The 22,301-nt window shown below is 43.5% G+C and overlaps 1 protein-coding gene and 1 long non-coding RNA gene across 3 annotated transcripts in view; one reads left to right on the top strand and one right to left on the bottom strand.

Moving 5' to 3' along the window:
- Positions 1-13,864, bottom strand: part of COLEC10 (collectin subfamily member 10) — a 31,338-nt gene extending 17,474 nt beyond the window's left edge. The window contains exon 1 of the mRNA XM_032222605.1: positions 13,439-13,864. Within this exon, the coding sequence (XP_032078496.1) occupies positions 13,439-13,580 (142 nt within the window). The 5' untranslated portion in view covers positions 13,581-13,864. The remainder of the gene's footprint in view (positions 1-13,438) is intronic.
- Positions 1-20,739, top strand: part of LOC116512240 — a 62,041-nt gene extending 41,302 nt beyond the window's left edge. Inside the window, exons 3-4 of one of the 2 annotated variants that reach the window (XR_004255859.1) lie at positions 18,622-18,724; positions 19,340-20,739. This is a non-coding gene — a long non-coding RNA (uncharacterized LOC116512240). The remainder of the gene's footprint in view (positions 1-18,621; positions 18,725-19,339) is intronic. The other variant, XR_004255858.1, reaches the window with a different exon arrangement.
- The last annotated feature ends 1,562 nt before the right edge of the window (positions 20,740-22,301 follow it).

Here is a 22,301-nt window from a genome sequence, read left to right as displayed (position 1 = left end):
AGAAGAGGTTAACCATCATTGCCCTATACCATTTCAGAAAAAAAACCTGGGAATGAAACTGTTTACTTATGTTGTAATAACTTACTATTTTTTGTCTTTTTTATTTTTTTTGTTATGATATAGAGTACTACTTATATGATATATAAAGGACAATAATGTTTTTTTAATGTATAAGAGTGGGATGATTGGAATACTTTGGTATAATTGTATGTAGTGGCCATTTCACATTAGAAAGAAGTTTGTATATTAAACAGATTAATGATGATGTAAGGAATAACTGATATATACATGAATTGAAATACTTAACTACTATATGGACAAATAATTAATAATGGGAAACCATTCTTGGAAGTCTGGACGATTGGAGACATTATGGTCAATTGAAACTATGAATGCTTTATTATAAAACAATGGGAATTCTTTGTCCCAATCTTCGCTTTTTCTCTTTAGAGATAGGTGATACTATAATAGTTCAAAGACTTATTGTTATTTGATAGATAATTATGAATTTAAGGAAATAAGGATTGTTACAAATGAAATAATATTAATGGTAATCTGCATGTATAATGCTCAATGACAGCAAAACATTTAGCTATGTTTAATGTAAACCAATGATGTTAATCCTAAATTTAAGAATTGATGCACAAAAACTTGTAACCAAACGACATGCTTGATGAAATGGAAGAAAGTTGTTCTTTTTCCCCTCTCTTGCTTTGTTTTGTATGTGTTGTTTTGTTTAAAAAGAATAAAAATATATTTTTTAAAAAAGAAAATACCTAGTCAAGCACCCATATATTCATCACCACTCTCATATTTAGGATACTAAATTTATGTGTAATGTTGAGTGTGTCCTCTCAGAATAGCGGGGAAAAGTGGTCAAAACATCAATTTGCCAGAAGAGGAAATGTTCCATGTCCCTACTCAATGCCAAACTCAATCTATCTGTAGCCCAGATACAGTTCTCTAAATACAAACATCCATTATACTAAAGTGGCAGTTTTCCAAGGCTTCCAGATTTGTAGACTCCAACTCCCAGAATTCTCCAGCTGGCATGGCCTTTGCTAAGAATTCTGGGAGTTGAGCTCCACATATCTGAAATTCGTTCAACCTTGGAAATGCTGCATTAGCGATATACGCCAGCTGTCTTCGAAAGCAAACACAGACACACCTTTGAAGAATTTATCATTAAGATCAAGAGGAACAGGGAGTGTGTCCATGGTTGGTATCCATGGGAACAAAAATGACTGTACTGATACTGTAATAGACTGCTGATGTAAAGCAATGCTTGGCGTATGTGCACATGTGAATTAATATCATTCTGTACATTCTTCCTCCACAGATTTGATGTTTAGCTATTTAACTGAGGTTGTTTTTGTTGATTTGCCTTCCCTCTCTTTCATAAAGTCAATGACTTTCAATAACTTGAGTCCCCTTCGGGGGAAAAGGGCGGCATATAAATAAAATCAACAACAAAATCAACAACTTGAAAGAAACGTCAGGCTTTAAAAAGCTAAGTTGATGGCCGTAGATGGAAAGTCTCGTACTGAACATGAAATTTGCCTATCTTTTTGTAATTCCTGTTGTTGAGATCTTCTCTGGAATAAGAATGAACTAGGGAAGATGGTTCTTATGATGGCCCTTAAAATAAGGTAGGAAGGCAGCAGGTGTTTTGGCCCACAGCAAATTCCGAAAGTGAGGAGGTTGGGGAGGAACATGGGCCAGTCCTGGAATCTGGGGAAGCCTCTGATGAGGGCTTTGTGTCAGAGGCAGAGATGGGGCCAGGGCCATCGGACAGTTATCAGCTGCCTTTGAAGTCAGACATCAGTGAGGCAGGCGAATAGCTGGAGCCTCTTCCCAATGTGCGCAGGCGCAGAGTTGCCAGACAAAGGGAACAGCTAAGGAACAAGAGTCAACTTGGGAGTAAGGCCACAGGTGGATGGTGAATGGCCCCTCCCATAAGGAATAAAAGAGGAGCAAAAAGGCGAGGTATTTGCAGGAGACAATTAGCTCATTCCTGCATTCTTGCCAAATATTTCAGCATCTGAAAGATATCGGCCTGGCCACTCTCCAAGCCTGATAAAAGTTGGTAATTGTGAACTATCTTGAAAGACTGTGGACCGGGATTTTGCTGGCGAGGAATTCACTGTAAATTAAATAAAAGGGGTTTATCATGACGAGGAGTCGGCTTCATGCTGCTGGGGAAGCTTCGGTCAGAACAGGTAGGTAGTGTTGGAAGAAATATCTATCTGGTTCAGTTCCGAGCCGGGAGAAAGGCACTGGAGACAAACTGGAGGCTGTAGGCTGATTGGAAAGATGGTTTCATGATGAGTTTGAGTTTATTATATTTCTATGCCGCCCTATTCCCCGAAGGGACTCAGGGCGGCTCACAACCAAGTCAGGGGGGAGGGGGTACAAATAAGAAAAAAGAACGCGAACAAAACAATACCACAATTTAAAACACTCAACAACCATACCATTCCGGGGGGGGGGGGACGACAAAAACTCATTAGCCCCAGGCCTGTCGGAACAGCCAGGTTTTAAGGGCTTTGCGGAAGGCCTGGAGGGTGGTGAGGGTCCGAATCTCCACCGGGAGCTCGTTCCAAAGGGCCGGAGCAGCCACAGAGAAGGCCCTCCTCCGGGTGGTCTGGAGGCTGGAGGCTGATTGGAAAGATGGTTTCATGATGAAGCAGAACTACAGGGGTTTGTGATTCTGGGTAGCTGACCACATGGAGTTGAGAGTTGGTGGCTTTTATATCTTCTCTTGGGCTTTAAATTTGAGCTTCCTGTTCCTGTGCAAGAACATGTCTTCTATTGGCTGTTGTTAGACTCCCGGGGGGCCATGTAGGGGTTATATGGGAGCCATAGCTGGCTCTATAGGCAAAGTACAAATCCTAGGTGGCTGTCTGAGCTAAGTTTGATTGAAGTTTGGAGGAGGATGCAATGTCCTTAGGAGATTATGCAATGTAGTGAGCTCTGCTGCTAAATGATAGTGGGTCAATCCTATTATGTCCTGGAGGCTCATGTCTTAATCCCATCATCCTGAGCTGAAGGTTTTGTAGATAGGATGGCACAAAATATCTGCCGAGGGGAGGGAACAGGGGCTCTGAGTTTCTGTCTCCCTTAATATTTTTTATTTCTCTTTTAGGGGAAATATTTTACCCTGCCTTTTAAAAATATTCCTCAAAATATTTCATTCTTCTGGGAAGAATGAACAATAGGTATGTGAGATACATATATTGGAGAGCCGACCTGTAAGGATTTTTGTGCCACAACAGAGTCCTTCATACAGAACAGTATCTTGCGGTGGGGATTCCCATCACATAATAATAAGCCGGAATGTTGTTCGTTTGCTTTTGGCTTGGTGATATTTGCCTCCCAGCCTTTTTGGTACGTAAACCAGTGGTGGGTTCCTACCGGTTCGGACCAATAGTGGTTTGGTGGCCTTGGTTGCTGGAACTGGCAGCGACCCAGGCCTGCCACGCCCCTAAACTGGTTCTCTGGGTGGCGTCATAAGTGCCGCCATCTTGTTTTTTGCTTCTGTGCATGCGCAGAATGTTAAAAGCTGCGATGGACAGAGGAGGCGTGGAGCGGCTGAGGTTTCAGTTTCAGTTTGAGTTTATTGGTATTTGTATGCCGCCCACTCCCAGGGAACTCTGGGCGGCTTACAGACAAAGGGAATTAAAAATAAAAAATAGAAATATAATCATTTTAAAAATACACAACATACATACAGTTAAGATGGGGCTGGATGGTGATCAACAGCCCCAGGCCTGCCGGAACAGCCAGGTCTTAGTGGCTTTACGGAAGGCCGGAAGAGTAGTGAGGGTCCGGATCTCTACGGGGAGATCATTCCATAGGGCCGGGGCAGCAACAGAGAAGGCCCTCCCCCGGGGGGGTTGCCAGCCGACATTGACCCGCCGATGGTACCCGGAGGAGGCCCAATCTGTGTGATCTAATCGGTCTTTGGGAGCTGAATGGCAGGAGGCGGTCTCTCAGGTAGCCAGGTCCTAAACCATGTAGGGCTTTAAAAATGACGACTAGCACCTTGAAGCGTGTCCGGAGACCAAGGTAATTAGAAGGTAATTAGAACAGCTTTATTGCTAACAGACAAGAATCAACATCAACTATATACAGATGGAACCTTGCCCTGCCTGACAGCTATTTATACTAGAGATGTCAGGCAGGGCAACCAATGAGATTGCAGGAAACAGTCCACGCTCAGCCAGCCACGCCCCAGCCAATCAGGCGCGGCTCAGCTGTTGCTGGCTGCCAGTCGTAAGTTGAGGACTTGCAGCCGGTCGTAAGTTGAGGACTTAAGACTGGTTGCAAGTCGAGAACACAACACAGAACAATTTTTATTCACCTGCGCATGCGCACGCAGTGCACATCAAGCGCACATGTGCAGCACACCCATGAGGGAACTGGCAGTAGTGACTGCCAGAACCGACCCCTGACATAAACCCAGTTTTAGGGCTCATCAGGATGTAAAATCTGATGGTTATGGCTTTTTTGGCAAACTAGGCCTAAACCACACCTGTTCTGGGATCCAACATAGGACAAGCCCCTTTGAAGGAAGCTGGATGAAAGTCCATTTCCTTAAATATTCAGCTGCTAAATAAGAAACATCATAAGGAAAGATACCAAGATTTGCAATTTGTTGCCCCCTTGTGGTGCTTTGTGTTGTGATGTTTAATTTTTAAAAAAAATGTTGTTTTTTTGGACAGGCTTGGCATTCCTCAGCAAATTTATGATGTGGATATCACTATTATCCTTTTTTTACAATAATGAATAATGCAATTCAATTCCGATTTGATCAGATTTATATCCTACTGAGTTCAACAGATCTCTAGCTGAACAGTAATTGGTTTTTTATTGGGTGTAATGATAGCCTTTCTCCTTAAAGGTACGGTGAAATCTGATGTCAGTTACACCTAACACAGGAAGGTAAGTTTGATAACTCCACCTTGGACTGATTTTGAATGGTAGATACCCTGTTTCCCTGAAAATAAGACCTCCCCGGATAATAAACCCAATTTGACTCCCCCTCTTCTTTGTGGCATTTTTCATCTCTCAACTTTCCCACTTTTCCTCTTTTTCTTGCATCTATTCACGCTCCTTTAAATATAATTTGCAATTCAGTCTTCATTCATTCTCTTTGTGCAACCAACCCATTTAAGTGTCCCTTTTGCGAATATTCCATCTACGTTACTTCAGCCCTCATTCATTCTTAACCATATTTTGGGTTGCTTCACCAAATTTAGAAGCAATCCATTCCTAATTCCACTTCTCACTTCCTTGTAAGAAAATGGGGCAGAAGCCTGATCTTATTCACAACCATTTTATTGTGCATGTTTTGGGTATATACTGTATGTCTGTCTCATGCCTCTCGATGGACCACATATTACCCACTTGCCTTTCACTCGCATTTGCACATCTTAGAATTTCTCCATCTGTTTTCCATCAATAGGAAACATTCTACTACAGTATATAAATTCATCCACTTTAATTTTTTGTCATTTTTGTATAATATTTGAATGCTTGCTTTGAATGCTTGCTAAGTAACTGTTTGTAAACCTGCTTGTCCTTTACTTCCTGCTCTCATCTGATCTCTCTCTCTCTCTCTCTCTCTCCCTTTCTCCCTCCCCCCCTCTCTCTGTGTCTCTCTCTCTCCCTCCCTCCCTCCCTCTCTCTCTCACCCCGTCTGTCTGTCTGTCTCTCTCTGTCTCTCTCCCTCCCTCTCTCTCTGTCTCTCTCTCTGTCTCTCTCTGTCTCTTTCTCTCTGTCTCTCTCTGTCTCTCTCCATCTCTCCATCTCTCTCTCTCTGACTCTCTCTCTCCCTCCCTCTCTCTGTCTCTCTCTCTGTCTCTCTGTTTCTCTCTGTCTGTCTCTGTCTCTCTGTCCCTGTCCCTGTCTCTGTCTCTCTGTCCCTGTCTCTCTCTCTCTCCCTCCCTCTCTCTCTCTGACTCTCTCTCTCCCTCCCCCTCTCTCTGTCTCTCTCTCTGTGTCTCTCTGTCTGTCTCTCTCCATCCCTCCATCTCTCTCTCTCTGACTCTCCCTCCCTCTCTCTCTCTGTCTCTCTCTCTGTCTCTCTGTTTCTCTATGTCTGTCTGTCTCTGTCTGTCTCTCTGTCCCTGTCTCTGTCTCTGTCTCTCTGTCTCTGTCTCTCTCTGTCTCTGTCTCTCTCTGTCTCTGTCTCTCTCTGTCTCTCTCTTTCTGTGTCTGTCTGTCTGTCTGTCTCTCTGTCCCTGTCCCTGTCTCTGTCTCTCTCTGTCTCTCTCTCTCTCTCTCTGTGTCTCTCTCTGTCTCTCTCTCATTTGTCAGGAGCACAACCATGTGGAGTGCTGGACAGCTGGATTCTAACCACAATGACCTGACAGGACATTACTCTGGGCCACCATTGAAAGTTTAAATGGCAGTTATGTTACTCAGAGCAGTAAACTGGGTTTTGTTTGTTTTTGTAAAGCATGCCTCCGGCCTAACATCAACCATTGGCCTGGACAATTGCCTAGGCTGCTGAGTGCTGACCTAGGCCACAGACATGGGCTGACCGAAAATCAAGTTTCCAAAAAGTTTTTTTTTAAAATTTTTATTTCAGTTTCTAGTCTTCATGGAAGACATGCTTGAATGTTTGGGAAGCCTCCCCATCCCAGAAGAATGAAATATTTCAGGAAATATTGAAAAAGGCAGAATATTGTATTTTCCTAAAGGAGAAATAGAGAAACGTGCTTTTGGGGACAGAAAGCAGCTCCCAAGTCTTTCCTAATAGCCCCCAGCAGATATTTTGGACCCATGGAGAAAGATTGGGCCAGCCTATCTATAACACAAAAGATCTCCACCTCCAGAATGATGAGATTAAGACATGATCCCTCAGGTGGGATTCAAATTTCTTTTACTACTGGTTCTGTGGGTGTGGCTTGGTGAGCATGGCATGGCTTGGTGGGTGTGGCTTGGTGGGCGTGGCAGGGGAAGGTTCCTGCAAAATCCCCATTCCCTCCCGATCAGCTGGGACTCGGGAGGCAGGGAATAGATGGGGCAGGGCCAGTCAGAGGTGGTATTTACCAGTTCTCTGAAATACTCAAAATTTCCGCTACTGGTTTTCCAGAACTGGTCAGAACCAGCTGAATACCACCTCTGCTCAGGACATAATAGGATTAACCCTCTAGCAGCAGAGCTCACCACATTGCACAATCTCCTGGGGACATTGCATCACCCTCCAGGCTTCAACCAAACTTAGCTCAGACAACCTACAGAGCCAGCTATGACCCCTACAACAGCCAATAAACTACATGTTCTTGCCCAGGAACAGGAAGTTCAAGTGCAAAGCCAAGAGAAGGTATAAAAGCCCCTCACTCTCAACTCCATGTGGTCAGCTACCCAAATTCACAGATGCTTGGCAGTTCTGCTTCATCAATAAATGGACCCTCTTTCCAATCAGCCTCCAGCCTCCATTTTGTCTCCAGTGCCTTTCTCCCAGCTTGGAACTGAACCAGATGGATATTTCGTCCAACAAAAGTGTACCGAGAAGGAGATCTTAACAATTAAAGAAGTTCTTGATTAGTATAGTATAGTCTGGGACAGAACCACACACAACTTCTTGTTGCTCTTCGATGCTAGATGTAATGCAGTTCATTTTGCCACATGTGAGTTGATAGAAATATAAAAAACACAAGTTACCTAATTTGTTTCTCTGTCTGCGGGATTAAAGTTCAGAAGCGAAAGAGCTCTGGCTTTTAGGATTTTTAATTTCTTTAAAGCATGGCCATCACACAGCCTGGTCAAGAAGGGGGAGATGGAGAAGACAACAGGAAAGCAGTCCTGCCAGGTTTGAGGATGTGGTGTTGAAGCCCTTCCATTTCTAGCAAGGAATTTGGAATGTGGCAGTATCATTTTTCAGAAGAGAATTTCTGCAGCTATGATTATTAGATGGGTAGTGAAAGCAGCAGTGACCACAAGAAACAGGATTTCGAGGTGCCGACTGATGTCAAGGAGTTTATAATTGACATTTGTCAGAATAATGAAAGAGAAACCCTCCAAACACACCACACTGGTATGGTGTACTCCCATTTCATCCCTTCCAAAATGCCTCCGCTTACTTCACTTAAAACTCCATTCCAATCCCTTTGAAGTTCCTATTAAATTTCATTGCACGTTGCCATTCCTCCTCCTTCCCCCCCTCCCAACACACCAAAATATTCCCATCATTTTTGATGTGGAGGCCCAATCGTGCAATTACATCAATAGATCTTCCCAATTGGACGTCCCTATATCCTTGGGGCAGTGGAGCAAGGGCATTGAAAATTACAGTCTGAATATTTGTTGGAGTCACATAACTCAGTGTGTTGGGTTATTGTAGCAAAGACAAAATCTCTTTGGATATTATAGTTAGGGGGAAAAGGAGTGTGGCACCTGGTTTTATGGGAAAACATGTTGCTTCCCATCAAATCAATTGGGAAATAATTAAGTTTCTATTCAAGACATAAAGAACCGACTTTATGAGTAAGTCTAGTTTAAGGAAAAGAAGGAATAGAGTTGACATGATAGCAGTATTCCGATATCTCAGGGGCTGCCACAAAGAAGAGGGGGCCAACCTATTCTCTAAAGCAGTGGTCCCCAACCCCCGGTCCGCGGACCGGTGCCGGGCCGTGGAGTACCTGGCACCGGGCCGCGCAGCGGCCGGGGGCCATGCAACGGCCGACTCTTCACTCATGCAGCGCCGTCGCCGGAGGGGGGGAGCTGCGCGGAAGCACAGGAGCAAGTGAGGCGAGGAGGAAGAATCCCCCACTACTACACCACCCCCTCCCCCTCCCCGAGTCAGCCGTCCCCTCAGTGAACGCCTCCGCCTCTTTCTCCTTTCTCGCCTCAGTCGGCTCGCCTGGAAGCGAGGCGAGGAGGGGGCGGACCATGCGCTGGAAGCGGAGCCCTTGGAGGCCGCTCTCTTCTTTTTCCCGCCCAGCCTTAGCTTGTGAGAAGGAACGGCGGGAGAGGTAGAGAGAGAGAGAGAGAGAGAGAGAGAACGTCGGGCAGCCGAGGGCGGGGGGGGGGTCTTTTGAGGGGAGATGGGGGGTGCGCGATCAGGCCGCCGCTGCCGCTATTGCAGCGCACGGTGGAAAAGCGGCGGTCTTGCCCACCCCTTCCCTGCCTCCCGCCCGCTCCAGTTGCCGCAGCCAGGGGTGGGGGCTCGGTGCCTGAAGTCTCTTGCCTCTCTTCCAAAATTTCGCCAACGGGCATCGGTGAAGCGCGCTCTTTCTCTTCCTCACAAAACACATTTCCTTTCCCCCCACGCGTAGTTATTGGTGATATGGACTCTTGGAGGCTGCGCTCCCGGGTCGTGTTTCCTTTTTGCAGCCCATGAGAATGCCTGGTTCTGAGCCTCAAAAAACGAGAGTTCTCTTAAGGCTGCAAAAAAGGAATATACTTTGGTCCTTGAAGCGCTTTTCCTGTTATTTGGACATTATATATATACGTACGTACATACGTACGGTATGTATATATGCATGTATGTATGTATGTATGTGTATATATATATATATATATGTATGTATATATATATATATGTCTGTAGTCCATAATATAGTGATGATTTAAAAAAAATTAGTTGAGCACATGGAATCTTTTTTCTTTTAGTATATTTTGGAGGTGGGGGCCCACTTTGTTATTTAAGATAGTATCTCCTTTTATATATGGTAGTGAAGATACCTAATACTCCCACCCCCTATTTCCCCCACGACAACCTTGTGAGGTGGGGGGGCTTAGATAGAGTGAATGAGCTTAATACTGTATTCTTTTTACATTGCTATCCTCTGGCTTATTTAATTTTGCCCTTGCTCTTTTTATCTTTGACCTTGATTAATTCAGCTGTTTATTCCTTAAAATCTACATACAAAATGGAAGGTGGGATATGATTCAGGTGTTGAATTGGGAAGGTGGATTTAAAAAGTATGTTTGTATTCCCCCATTTTCGCCCCCCCACCCCTGCGCGCGCTCAGCGGGCCACGGTAAAATTATCAAAGGCTGACTGGTCCGCGGCGATAAAAAGGTTGGGGACCACTGCTCTAAAGCACCTGAGGGCAGGACAAGAAGCAATGGGCGGAAACTAATCAAGGAGAGTAGCAACCTAGAACTAAGGAGAAATTTCCTGACAGTTAGAACAATTAACCAGTGGAACAACTTGCTTCCAGAAGTTGTGAATTCTCCAACACTAGAAGTTTTTAAGAAGAGATTGGACAACCATTTGTCTGAAATGGTATAGGGCAGGGCTGTCCAAACTTGGGAACTTTAAGACTTGTGGACTTCAACTCCCAGAATTTCCCAGCCAGCATGGCCAGGGAATTCTGGGAGTTGAAGTCCACAAGTCTTAAAGTTCCCAAGTTTGGACACCCCGGGTTTGCTGCCTGAGCAAAGGTTGGACTAGAAGAACTCCAGGGTCTCTTCCAACTCTCCTGTTGTGTTCTGTTGTGTTCTGTTCTGTTCTCTCCTATGCTATGCTATGCTATGCTATGCTATGCTATGCTATGCTATCCTATCCTATCCTATCCTATCCTATCCTATCCTATCCTATCCTATCTGTTAGATATCCCCCCTATAAATAGAGGTTTCCACCAAGGCCCTCTGTTCCAGCGGGAACAGAGGGCAATTCTCATTGGTCAAGAGGTCTGACAGATCCCTTTAAAAGGGGATGCTGTCCGACCCGTTTTCAGCCGGATGCTTAGTTGACTTGCAATAAAGAGCTGTTGTTACTGAAGCCTTTGTATGCCTCCTTTACCCGATCTAACACTATCCTAACTCAGATCAAAGGAAAGTACTGGAAAAAAAATGCAATTTATGATTTGCCTCAAGTCTAGGTGACTGGGATTTGCTGATGTATTCACCAGGAGCTGAACCTGATTTGATGGCTGCCAATCAAATGTAGGTTAGCCTTCTCTACTGTGTTCCCCCATAGCTACCTTGTCTGTGAAAGTTGGACCTTGAAAAAGCAAGGCAAAATCAACTCATTTGAGCTGTGGTGCTGGAGAAGGCTCCTGTGTATTTATTGGATAGACCTCTGAGTATCCACCTTGCAAAAGAAACATGACAGGAAAAAGCTGATATATGTCCTTTCTGTTCTATTATGAGGAACTGTTTTTGCTTTTAAAAATCTTCAGAAGGAAAACAAGGATCATTGCATATTGAATATTGGAATGGAATACTGCAGTCCTGCAAACTAGATTTTAATATCACATGCGCTTGAATTAGATCATTCCTAAAAGCAGCAACATATTTTCCAGGTTAGTGTGACAACCTGAACAAAGCTGAACTTTTAATTGACAGTGGAGAACACATTTTCACATATGCTTTTTCAATTTACTTCCATCATTTAAAGTCTTAGAAGTTCTTATTCATAGCCACCAGGGGGCAGCCTCAAACCCTCTATTTGAGCCTTTACTACCGTAATGTTTTATCATTCAAGATCAACCACAGGGATACGATTCTGTATACTAGGAGAGGACTCCCAAATTTTACTTGAGAGAGAGAGATTTTACTTTTATTTTTATTGCATTTTCTGCTATAAGAAACTTTGCTATAAGTCAGCATGGATTGTGGAGATAATCAGCTCGCCCATGCCACAGGATTTTAGTCCTCAACTCTCAAAGATAGAAGTTTTTAGTTAAATAAACTTTTACTAGAATCGATGAATTATGTGCTGTGTTTAAATGTCAATGCTGGATTTTTAATCTGTTCATTTAGCTAACTTGATATTTTGCGGAACAGTTTAGGGACAAATCCTCACTTCAAGCAGTTTATAATTATAATGATAAAACTTGCTCTGCTTGGAATCTTTGGGTGCAAATTCCATCAATTACAATCAGGTTGTAACAATAAGAGTGTGACTAATATTGCCACTGAGATTGTCCATTGATCAGAGAGATGCTGCAGGTAGTCCTCGAGTTACAACTATAATCTCAGCCTGACAATTATGGTCATAAGTTGTGATAGCCATAAAGCAATTTTACAACTGTTTTACTGGAGTTTGTTAAACAAATGTGAAGGTCATAAAGCTGAAGTTCATAAGTGAATGCTATGTTGTTAAGCAAACCTCTTGTTTGCTATGGGATACTTTTGTTGTTGTAAACCAGTGGTAGTCAACCTGGTCCCTACCGCCCACTAGTGGGCATTCCAGCTTTCATGGTGGGCGGTTAGGGGTTTGCTGTAACTCTGCTTTATAAACTTTATAAAGTAAAGTTACTTCCCTACTTTATAAATCACCATTACTGTGGAACCAGTTGGCGGTTAGAAAAATGTACTACTAAGAGAGATGTGGAAATGGGCGGTAGGTATAAAAAGGTTGACTGCCCCTGTTGTAAACCAATAGTAAATACAGGTTTCCAGAAAAACTGTCATAAGTTGCGGTCATACTTTATACATATCATGGATGCAAAGTTGGGCAACATTCCGAATAGTCTGAACGCCTCAATCTTAAACACGTGAACAGCATGGATTTGTGCCTGTGCTAAGATGTGTGGGAGATAGATAGATAGATAGATAGATAGATAGATAGATAGATAGATAGATAGATAGATAGATAGATAGGCAGGCGGGCAGATAGATGATAGATGGATAGAATAGGTAGGTAGGTAGGTAGGTAGGTAGGTAGGTAGGTAGGTAGGTAGGTAGGTAGGTGGGTGGGTGGGTGGGTGGGTGGGCGGGCGGGCGGGCAGGCAGGCAGGCAGGCAGGCAAGCAGATATATAAATTCATAGGCCTATTGCTATTCCTACAGTAATCAAGACAAATAATCTTTGCAAGATAAAAGTTACATAGAACAGGACCTTCCAAAATCCACCCACATAGCATTTAATTCAAAGCAAAATCGTTCCAGAATTGTTAAATGTGAATTTATCAATCAGAAATTCTAAGTAAAATGCTAGGGCTAATGGCTGTCCTTCATTGAAATTAAAACATTTGCACACTTGTTTTCTTTGCCAAAAAAAAACACCCTCAGGAAATGTTACAGGCCCATTGGGTGATGACGACAGCCAGCTCTATAAAAAATATTTGGGTCCTTAAATGCATCGATTAATAGCAGGAATTTATGTGACTGACGTTTGAAATATTCATTAATTCGTGCCCTAATTCCTCAGTCGAAAATTCCAATTTTCCTCTAACCAGCTTAGGCTGGTTCATTCTGTGTCTGTAGATGTGCTGGGCGGCTCCACAAATAACCCTTTTCATGCTTTTGCACTAAAAATAAGGTTGAAAGCTTACATGATAAGCGAGTCAGCAAACATTATCACCGCAGGAAGCAGTTGGAAAGCTGGCAACCTTATTTTCCATTTCTTATGGCATAAGAGCTTGCAGAGGGAGAGGAGGAGGAGGAGGAGGAGGAGGAGGAGAAGAAGGAGAGAGAAGAATCACAGAAAAGACACTTGTGTTTTTACCTCAAAAATCTTTCTAGTGCCTCACCTTTTGGTCCAGGTAAAATGGTGTGGGTGGAACAGATCTCTGTTGTCTGTCGGCTGCCATCTTCTAAGCCAAATATTTGAACGCCAAAAAACACAAGAAACAGCACGAAGAAAGTTTCATGTTTCCACCATAGCTTCTCCATGTCGTCCACCGCTGAGCTCCACAGGAAATGCCCTTCGTTGTTTCACTCTCAATAATGGCTAAAATAAGATTTTCCCATATTACTCTGGAGAGCAAGATAAATTGAAAATTCCCTTTGATTGCAGCTTTAGGAAGGCACTGAAAGAGGCCTATTAGGGTGTGCGTTGATGTGGGTTTGAAAAGCCAGGAGTCGTGAGTGGAGATCTAGCGGTTGTCCAGCAGATTTATGTAGCACTGACAGTTGTTTATTAAACTTTATCAGTTGGCTGTGAAATATTTAAGAGCAAGCAAGCTGCAAGATTGTTCTTGAATGTCTAAGCCTCCCTCTCTTCTGTCTCTGCCTGCTGTCCAAAGGACCAATTTCTTCTCTGTGTTTGTTGAGCAAGTACACTACCAAAAGCATGAATTTTAAATAAAGATTGGTCCTCAACTTGCAACAGTTCATTTAGTGACTGTTCAAAGTTACAACTGCACTGAAAAATGTGACTTATGACCAGGGGTGGTATTTACTTACCTTCCCTACCGGTTCGGCAAATGTGAGCATGCACCCACCTCCGCGAATGTGCTAAGCGTTCCGTGCGTGAGTTTTTTGCTTAAAAAAAGGGCCTAAATGGGATGCCGTAGAGTTGGGACAGGTGGGTGTGGCTACCAGTTCTGGCGAACCAGTCTGAACCGGCTGAATCCCACCCCTTCTTATGACCATTTTCACAGTTACAATTTTTGTAGCATCCCCGCATCTTCACATGATCAGAATTCAGATGCTTGGCAACTGGTTCATATTTACGACCGTTGTTGGATCCCAAGGTCATGGGATCTCTTTTTTGCCAAGCCAAGTCAATGGGGAAGGCAGATTCATTTAACAATCGGGCTACTGACTTATCAACTCCGGAGATTCACTTAACAACTGTGGCAAGTAAATAGGGCAAAACTCACTTAACACATTTGTTAATTGTGATCGTAAGTTGCTGTATATTAATGACTAAGATAATGAAAGTTACTTCCAAGTAAACCTGTTTTGGGATTCACTATTAAGACATTGGCCATGGACAGTTTGCATTGGAAAGAAGATTATAGCAAGAAAACATCCAGTCCTTGACTTACCACTATTCAGTTCAAAGTTACGACTGCGTTGGGAAAAAAGTGATTTATGATTTGTCCTGGCACTTATGACTGTTGCAGCATCCCTAAAGTCATGTGATCAAAAATTTTCCACTTGGCAAAGGTTATTTATGAGGATTACAACATCCTGGGGATCCACGAATGTCATTTGTGGCTTCCAACAAGCAAAGTCAATGGGGGAAGCCAGATTCGTTTAATGACTGCATGATTCACTTAAGAATTGCAGCAAGTCACTTAACGATAGTGATAAAAATGGCACAAAATCAGGCACCGCTCACTTAACAATCATCTTGCTTAGCACTGGAAATTCTGGAGCCAATTGTGTGGTTGTAAGTCTAAAACTACCAGTATGAGCTTCAGTGGCGCAGTGGTTAGAGTGCAGTACTGCAGGCTACTTCTGCTGACTGCCGGCTGCCTGCAATTTGGCAGTTCAAATCTCACCAGGCTCAAGGTTGACTCAGCCTTCATCCTTCAGAGGTGGGTAAAATGAGGACCCATATTGTTGGGCCCAATAGGCTGACTCTGAAAATTGCTTAGAGAGGGCTGTAAAGCGGTACATAAGTCTAATTGCTATGGGAATCCTAGAGATTCTCCCCTTACCCCAAACCCTGCTCTCATACTTCATGGTGAAAGGGAGGTTTCCGTCCAGGATGAGCACAAGCTGCTAGGTACCTATACAAATTGTATATGCTCCCACCAGAGTTGCCAAAAGTTTGAAGGGCATCTTGGTTGCCCACCTATATTGATATAGTCATATTATTACATAGTGGAGGCAAAAGATCACTTTAGTGACAACAGCAAATGCGTCATTTAGCATGAGCCACAGTGGTGCAGTGGTTAGAGTGCAGTACTGCAGGCTATTTCTGCTGACTGCCGGCTTGCCTGCAATTTGGCAGTTCATATCTCACCAGGCTCAAGGTTGACTCAGCCTTCCATCCTTCCGAGGTGGGTAAAATGAGGACCCCATTTTTGGGGGGCAATATGCTGACTTCGTAAACCGCTTAGAGAGGGCTGTAAAGTGGTATATAAGTCTAAGTGCCATTGCTATTGTGCATAAAAAAGCAATAGTAAATCACTCCTGTATTGTATAGAAGTACATCTACTCACTCAAAACCACACACACACACACACACACACACACACACACGGACAAAAATTATGAAATGATTGATGATTCCGGGAGAAAATCTACCTGTGGCTGCTAAGGGTTGTCACCGACTTGATGCACATCATCAATCAGGCAGGAGGGGGAATATTAATTTAGCCTGCATTTTCTCTGCAACCGTATGTATTTCTTCCTTTTTGAACCCGCATCATAATTCAAAGCTTTATTATTTGAAATTCTCCCTTTTTTTAAATAGTGAAATTAGCCACATAAAAATATAGGAGGGAAAGACTGTAGAAACATGCACTGTATCACGTTTGCTAAAACAGCAGGCTTGTCACAAGCAAAAATTGCAACGACAGTACAATAAATACAACACTGTGTGATGCACGTTGGCATCTGCATCAAAATGCACCGACGTTGGCACAAATGAGAAACTTGAACAAAATTGAAAAATGGACGAAACTAAAAAAAAATGATTAATTTGTCCTTTCTTAGTATATGTCTGGTAGCTTGTCACCCCCTCACTTCCCAGGTATGCCCCTAAGGACCTCAACTGTAGGGTAATGTTTTTTTAATAGGGAATATTGGATGACTTCAGATAGCTGGGACTATTTTCAAATTGCAAGGGAAAGCTGTAAACAGGAGGGTGCTTCTAGTGTCAGCTGGTGGGAATTCATGCCCCTCAAATCCAGAGAGAAAGTTAGCGAAGCCTTAACAGAATAACAGAATTGGAAGCAACCTTAGAGGTCTTCTAGTCCAACCCCCTGCTCAAGCAGGAGATCCTATATCCAAGATGGCGAACCTATGGCACATGTGCCACAGGTGGCAGGTGGAGCCATTTGTCTGGGCATGCGAGGCGTTGCCCTGTCAGTTCCAAAACACATGCGTGCGCTGACCAGCTGACTTTGGCCTTCTTTTAAGGCCATTTTTTTGCCCTCCGGAGGCTTCAGGTGCTTCCCTGAAGCCTCCGGAGCACTAAAAACGAGGCTTAGGGGCAAACTGGAAGTTCAGGAACGTACTTCTGGTTTGCTCATAGGGCTGTTTTTAGCCCTCCAGAGCGTTCTGGAGCCTTCAGAAGGCTTCTCTGAAGGCTCCGGAGGGCAAAAAAATGACCCTATACAAGGAAACCAGAAGTCGGTTCCCAAACTTCCGATTTGCCCATAGGGCCAGTTTTTTGCGCTCCAGAGGCTTCAGGGAAGCTGCTGAAGCCTCCGGAGGGCCTCCAGGGGGGTTGAGGGAGGTTGTTTTCGCCCTCCCCAGGCTCCTATAAAGCCTCTGGAGCCTGGGGAGGGTGAAAAAAACCACCAAAAATAGAGGGGGAGCGCTGGTCGTGTGCGCATGCACATGGGTCGTGCGCATAGCATTATGGCACGCCTGCACACTATCCCCCTGTACTCCCCCCCCGCTTATGGCACGTGAGCCACAAAAAGTTCGCCATCACTATCCTATACTATTTAAGACAAGTTCAATCTTTTCTTAAAATTCTGCAGTGACTTAAGCCATATTATCTGCATTATATCTGAGATGAAGCTCAGAGCCACTCTTTCATTACTGGATGCTTTTAAGAAGAGTCTAGACAGTCCCTTATCTGAAATGGTATAAGGTCTTCTGCTTCAGCAGGGGGCTGGACTAGAAGACCTCCAAGGTCCCTTTCAGCTTCTATTCCTATTCCTATTCCATTCTACTCTACTCATCAATTCTGACACGAGAGTCCTAGAAAGTTGTCATGTAGGTACACAACTCAAAGCATGTCACAGTTTTTGTGCAGAGTATAATGAAAAAATGTAGAACAACCAGCTCAACTCAAGGTCTACTTAGTACCGTATCAACAAACAGTAGGCGACAATGTGTTGTTATCAGAGTGCAAGAACATAAATTTGCATTCTTTATGTTAGTGTAAATACGTCCCCCTTGAATTTCCAAAATGTGTCTTTGCTTTGCCAGAAGACAGGAAATGAGAGGAGAGCTGTTAACTTCTGGCTTAAAATAAATCTTAACTTCCCTGACCCGATAAAACTCAGAAGGCAAGAGCTACCCTGGGAAAGTATTTCCTGCTTAATTTTTTTTAGTAAACATTCATGAATTCCTTCTGGAGTGCATGTTGTCTTAAGAAAATGGAACATTGAGTTTCCTGTCATAGCTGTTTTCAAATGGTTCATTTAATCAGGGAAAGATTAGGAGCCAATGCCAATGGCACTTTGGATAGATTGTGTCCGGATGAATTTATAGAGGCAGAGAAGTGAATGGTGGAGATTGTGCTGGGAATAAATAATGAAGAGAGACCCTGATGATGATTACTATTATTTATATATCTACTAGCCGATAACCCTATCAGCGTTGCCTGGGTATTTATTTATAGGGGGAAAATGTCTGGACCAAACTTAATTTCTAATGTTGGATTTTCCCCCTTATCAGAGGGAGCCCCCCCTGTGGAGGACTGTGAAGCCGTTACCATGGCAACTCCACTGTGCTGTACAGTAGAAGCCATTACAGAAGGATGGCACAACAAGCTGTACCTTAACAGAACACACACCCTAAGGGGTGTTAGGGATGTCTTACCTCCAGAGAGTAAGTTATCTGTGTACCAAGTTTGGTTGAAATTATTCAAGGCGTTCCAGAATTATGCTGGAACGAACGAACGAACACACACACACACACACACACACACACACACACACACACACACTTATGACTGGGGAAGCCAGCCAGTCAGCCTTCTCCAACTTGGGAGGTTTTTTGATATGGGATGATCTTGGTTGCTTTTTAAGACCAGGATGTGTTAATGGTTTAATTGCTTTTTATATACTTGTGACAGAGCCACGAATGTCTCAGGGGTTAAGAAGCCGAACTTGTCCACTGGAGAAGCTGACAGGCCAGATTCGAGACCTGAGTGATGCCTGGATGAGCTCCCATTACAGGTGGTCCTCGACTTACGACCACAATTGAGCCCAAAACCTCTGATGCCAAGTGAAACCTTTGTTCAGTGAATTTTGCCCCATTTTGCGACCTCCCTTCTCACAGTTGTTAAATGAATCCCTGCCGTTGTTAAGTTAGTAATTAACATGGTTGTTAAGTGAATCTGGCTCCCCCGTTGACTTTGCTTGTCAGAAGGGCACAAAAGGTGATCGCATTGTTAGGAATATAATTCTAACGGTTGGATTGGCAATATATAAACCATGTAACAATGCTGTACCTGTTTCTTTAAACCATACTGTAAAATGTGATTGGTTGCTGTTTAAAACAGGATGCAATATTGCAAGTGTGGTCTTGCCAAGGCATTAAAAGTGGTATCAACACCTTGCATAATCTTGATTCTATCCCTCTGTTAATGTAGCCTAGGATTGTATTGGCTTTTTTGGCTGCCACCACACACTACTGGCTCACATTTAAGTGATTGTCCACTAAGACTCCAACTTCCCTCTTGCAGTTGCAACCACAATTTGTGGAAGCAAAGCTACAGTAGTTCAGTTTGTCTTAACGGTGCTGATCCAAATATTTTACCCCATTTATTTCTTTTGCTTCTATTTTATTAGCTTGGAAAAGATTTGCAGCATGGCATCGTCTCTGATCACGCTTGCCGGCCACACTTAAAGGCTGGTCACCTCATCCTAGGCAGCAAAGAAAGAGAAGGAAGGACGCAGCACTATGCTAACAGCCGGGAAAGACACATGATTGACATGCTGGCACAGAGGAACGGGGTTAAATGAGAACACGTCTGCAGGAGAGCAACGGGGTGGGGTGGGGAGGTGAGTGAAAAACACACATTGTGATGTCAACAAACTCTGCTCCTCGTGGTGCTGGAATTGCAGCATCACTTGCAAGTAAGCAAAAGGCAGGATTTCAGATGGATTTCACTCTGACCAAACTATGGCTTGCTGCAGACATCCAAGAGGGGAGAATGACCCAATGGTAATGACGCATACAGTTAGCCCCAAAAGAGTTTGTTCTCTCGTTCAACTAACCCCGACTTTCTGTAACTATGAAGCAACATAGCTGAGTGATTCATAGGGTAATTGCAAGCTTTAAGGGCAGGATCTTTCGCCCGAAGGTAGTTTCTGCTGAGTTGGAGACTGTACATGGGGACACTGAATTGTGAGCAAGCTTGTATATTCAATAGACACAAATATTTTCCCCATATTGGATGTCCATGTATATCCCCTAAACCCCTAACAGGGTTATATCATTATAACTTTGAGCCACAGCAATGGTTCTCAACCTTTACTTCGCCATGGAGCCGCTTTAAATATATTTTGTGGCCATTGTCTGTAGCCACGGACTCCCAAGACTTAAGATTTAAGTCATAATATTTCTTCAAGCCTTCACGGACCCCCCCCCCTGTGATGACATCATGTCCCCCCCCAAGGGTCTGGGGACCATAGATTGAGAACCATTGAGCGAGGCTACAAATGTACAGAGTGTTTCTCTACCAGCCCTGTGAATTTGAGTGCAAGAGGTTGTCAGAATATTCATCAACTGGAATAGGACATGGTAATAAGGTTAGCCAATCAGTGGTGGGTTTCCATTTTTTTCCCCTACCGGTTCGCTCGTGCCCGATGCTTCTGTACACACGCAGAAGTATCTGGGCGGGTGGGCAGAGCCTTCCATCACCACCACTACCGGTTTGCCCGATCCGAGCTGAACCGGCAGAAACCCACCTCTGCAGCCAATGTATAGGCATGGCAACCGAGACAGCCAATGGGAACTATTTGGTGACTGAGAGCCATGCCAGGCAGCTCAGAGCCTGGGCGTGGCTTACCTATGTAACTCTGAGTCTGTGCAAGAGAACTAATCTAATCTGCTCTCTGAATTGGAAACTGGAAACCAATTTCTCCTCTGCCTGTGTTTTGCTTGTAACTCTCTATCATGTTGGAAGAATCTGTTGGTATTGTACATTTATTCATCTGTTATTATGTATATAAAGAAGCTAAATGAATCCTGCTGTATCAGTTATCTGTGTGTGCTTTCTGAACGTGATTTCTGCAACAAACTCTGACAGAGGCATGTTCTGAGCCTTGTCCATGAAGGAGTGTCATTGGGCAGAGTCTAAGAAGAGAACCTTTCTGCCATAGCTCTGTACTCTGGAACATCATTCTCATTACTTGTTCTGATGCTGCTGGCCTTTCACAAGACATTGAAAACTTGATTTTGCCATCAAGCTTGGATTCCTGATGGTACGGATGAGCTTGTTTGTCATGTGTGCCTCCCTCAATAACCAAGAAAGAAAACTCCCAACTCCATGGTTTGTGGAATTAAAGGTTCTTTTACTGGTTATGAAAAGAGAGCAGCAAAAGTAAAGCAAGATCTGAGCCAAAAAGGCACAAGCATGTACATATCAAATGTTTACCCAGCACCCTCCCCCCCAATCCCCCCAACCCAATGACCAATCTGCAACTCCCAAAGGTGTCATGTGGGGTGCATCTTCATTCAGTTGGTATGCAGAGACGGTTGACCTTGACCAAGTCCAAACACAGGCCATCAGCATGCGCAGAAGATGGTGAGAACCAAACTCCCTCCTGATAACTCCCTCCAGCACCATAAGTTTCCCATCCCAAATACCCCAAGCTCCCTCCCTCTCCGTTTCTATGGCAGCTGATAGCAAGCAAGCGAAGTAGAGGCTGACACTGTTTCTTGACCTTGGATCAGAGGTGAGTTCCTGCCAGTTCGCACCTATTCGGTAGAACCGGTTCATCAAATCTACCAAACTGGTTAGAAGAGGTTCCACCAGTGGACCCGGAAAGCAGGCCACACCTACAGAAGAGGTTCCAAATTTTTTTGAAACCCACCACTGGTGTGTGTGTGTGTGTGTGTGTAATGTCCTGCAGTTATATTAATAATGATCTAGTAATATTTCCTTATACATTTTAGGGACCTTTCCTTACATAATTGGTGTTTTCTTTCATACTTTTGGATTTCTAATTTCTGTTTCTGTTAGTTGGCAATTGCTAAAACCAATCCCATATGAAAAAGTATTCAAAGCCTTCTTGATTTTAATTGTCAATTTATTTATTCCTGCACATTGTAATATTTATTCATTTACATATCTCTGTTTTTCCACACAATTCCAGCAGCTGCTAACATGTGTAAAATTAAATATATATTATACTCCCTTTCAAATAGCCAACAAAATATTTCTGGTTTTAATTCCATATCTTGCTTTACGATTGCTTCTAAGTACTAATTCATAATTTCATATCCAATCATATGGGTGGCAAGCCACTCCCATCTGGTCACATGGGTGGCAAGCCACTCCCACAAAGGAGGCCATGCCCACAGAGTAGGTTCCAATAATTTTTGAAACCCACCACTGCCTTGGCTGTGTTGCCTGCTATATTATTCTATGTTATTTTGGGTGGTGTTTTTTTTTTTTACAAATCTCTTGGGTTTTTTAAACTATATTTTTATTCAGTTTTGAAACTTAGAGGATCAGAGTCACACAGTCCTCGGTATGCAACTATTCATTTACCGATCATTCAAATTTAGAATGGCACTTAAAAA

This window comes from Thamnophis elegans, chromosome 8 (genome assembly GCF_009769535.1).
Source record: "Thamnophis elegans isolate rThaEle1 chromosome 8, rThaEle1.pri, whole genome shotgun sequence".
Classification (NCBI taxonomy): Eukaryota; Metazoa; Chordata; class Lepidosauria; order Squamata; family Colubridae; genus Thamnophis; species Thamnophis elegans.
The sequence above is the reverse complement of the archived record's forward strand: the minus strand, read 5'-3'. Positions and strand labels throughout refer to the sequence as shown.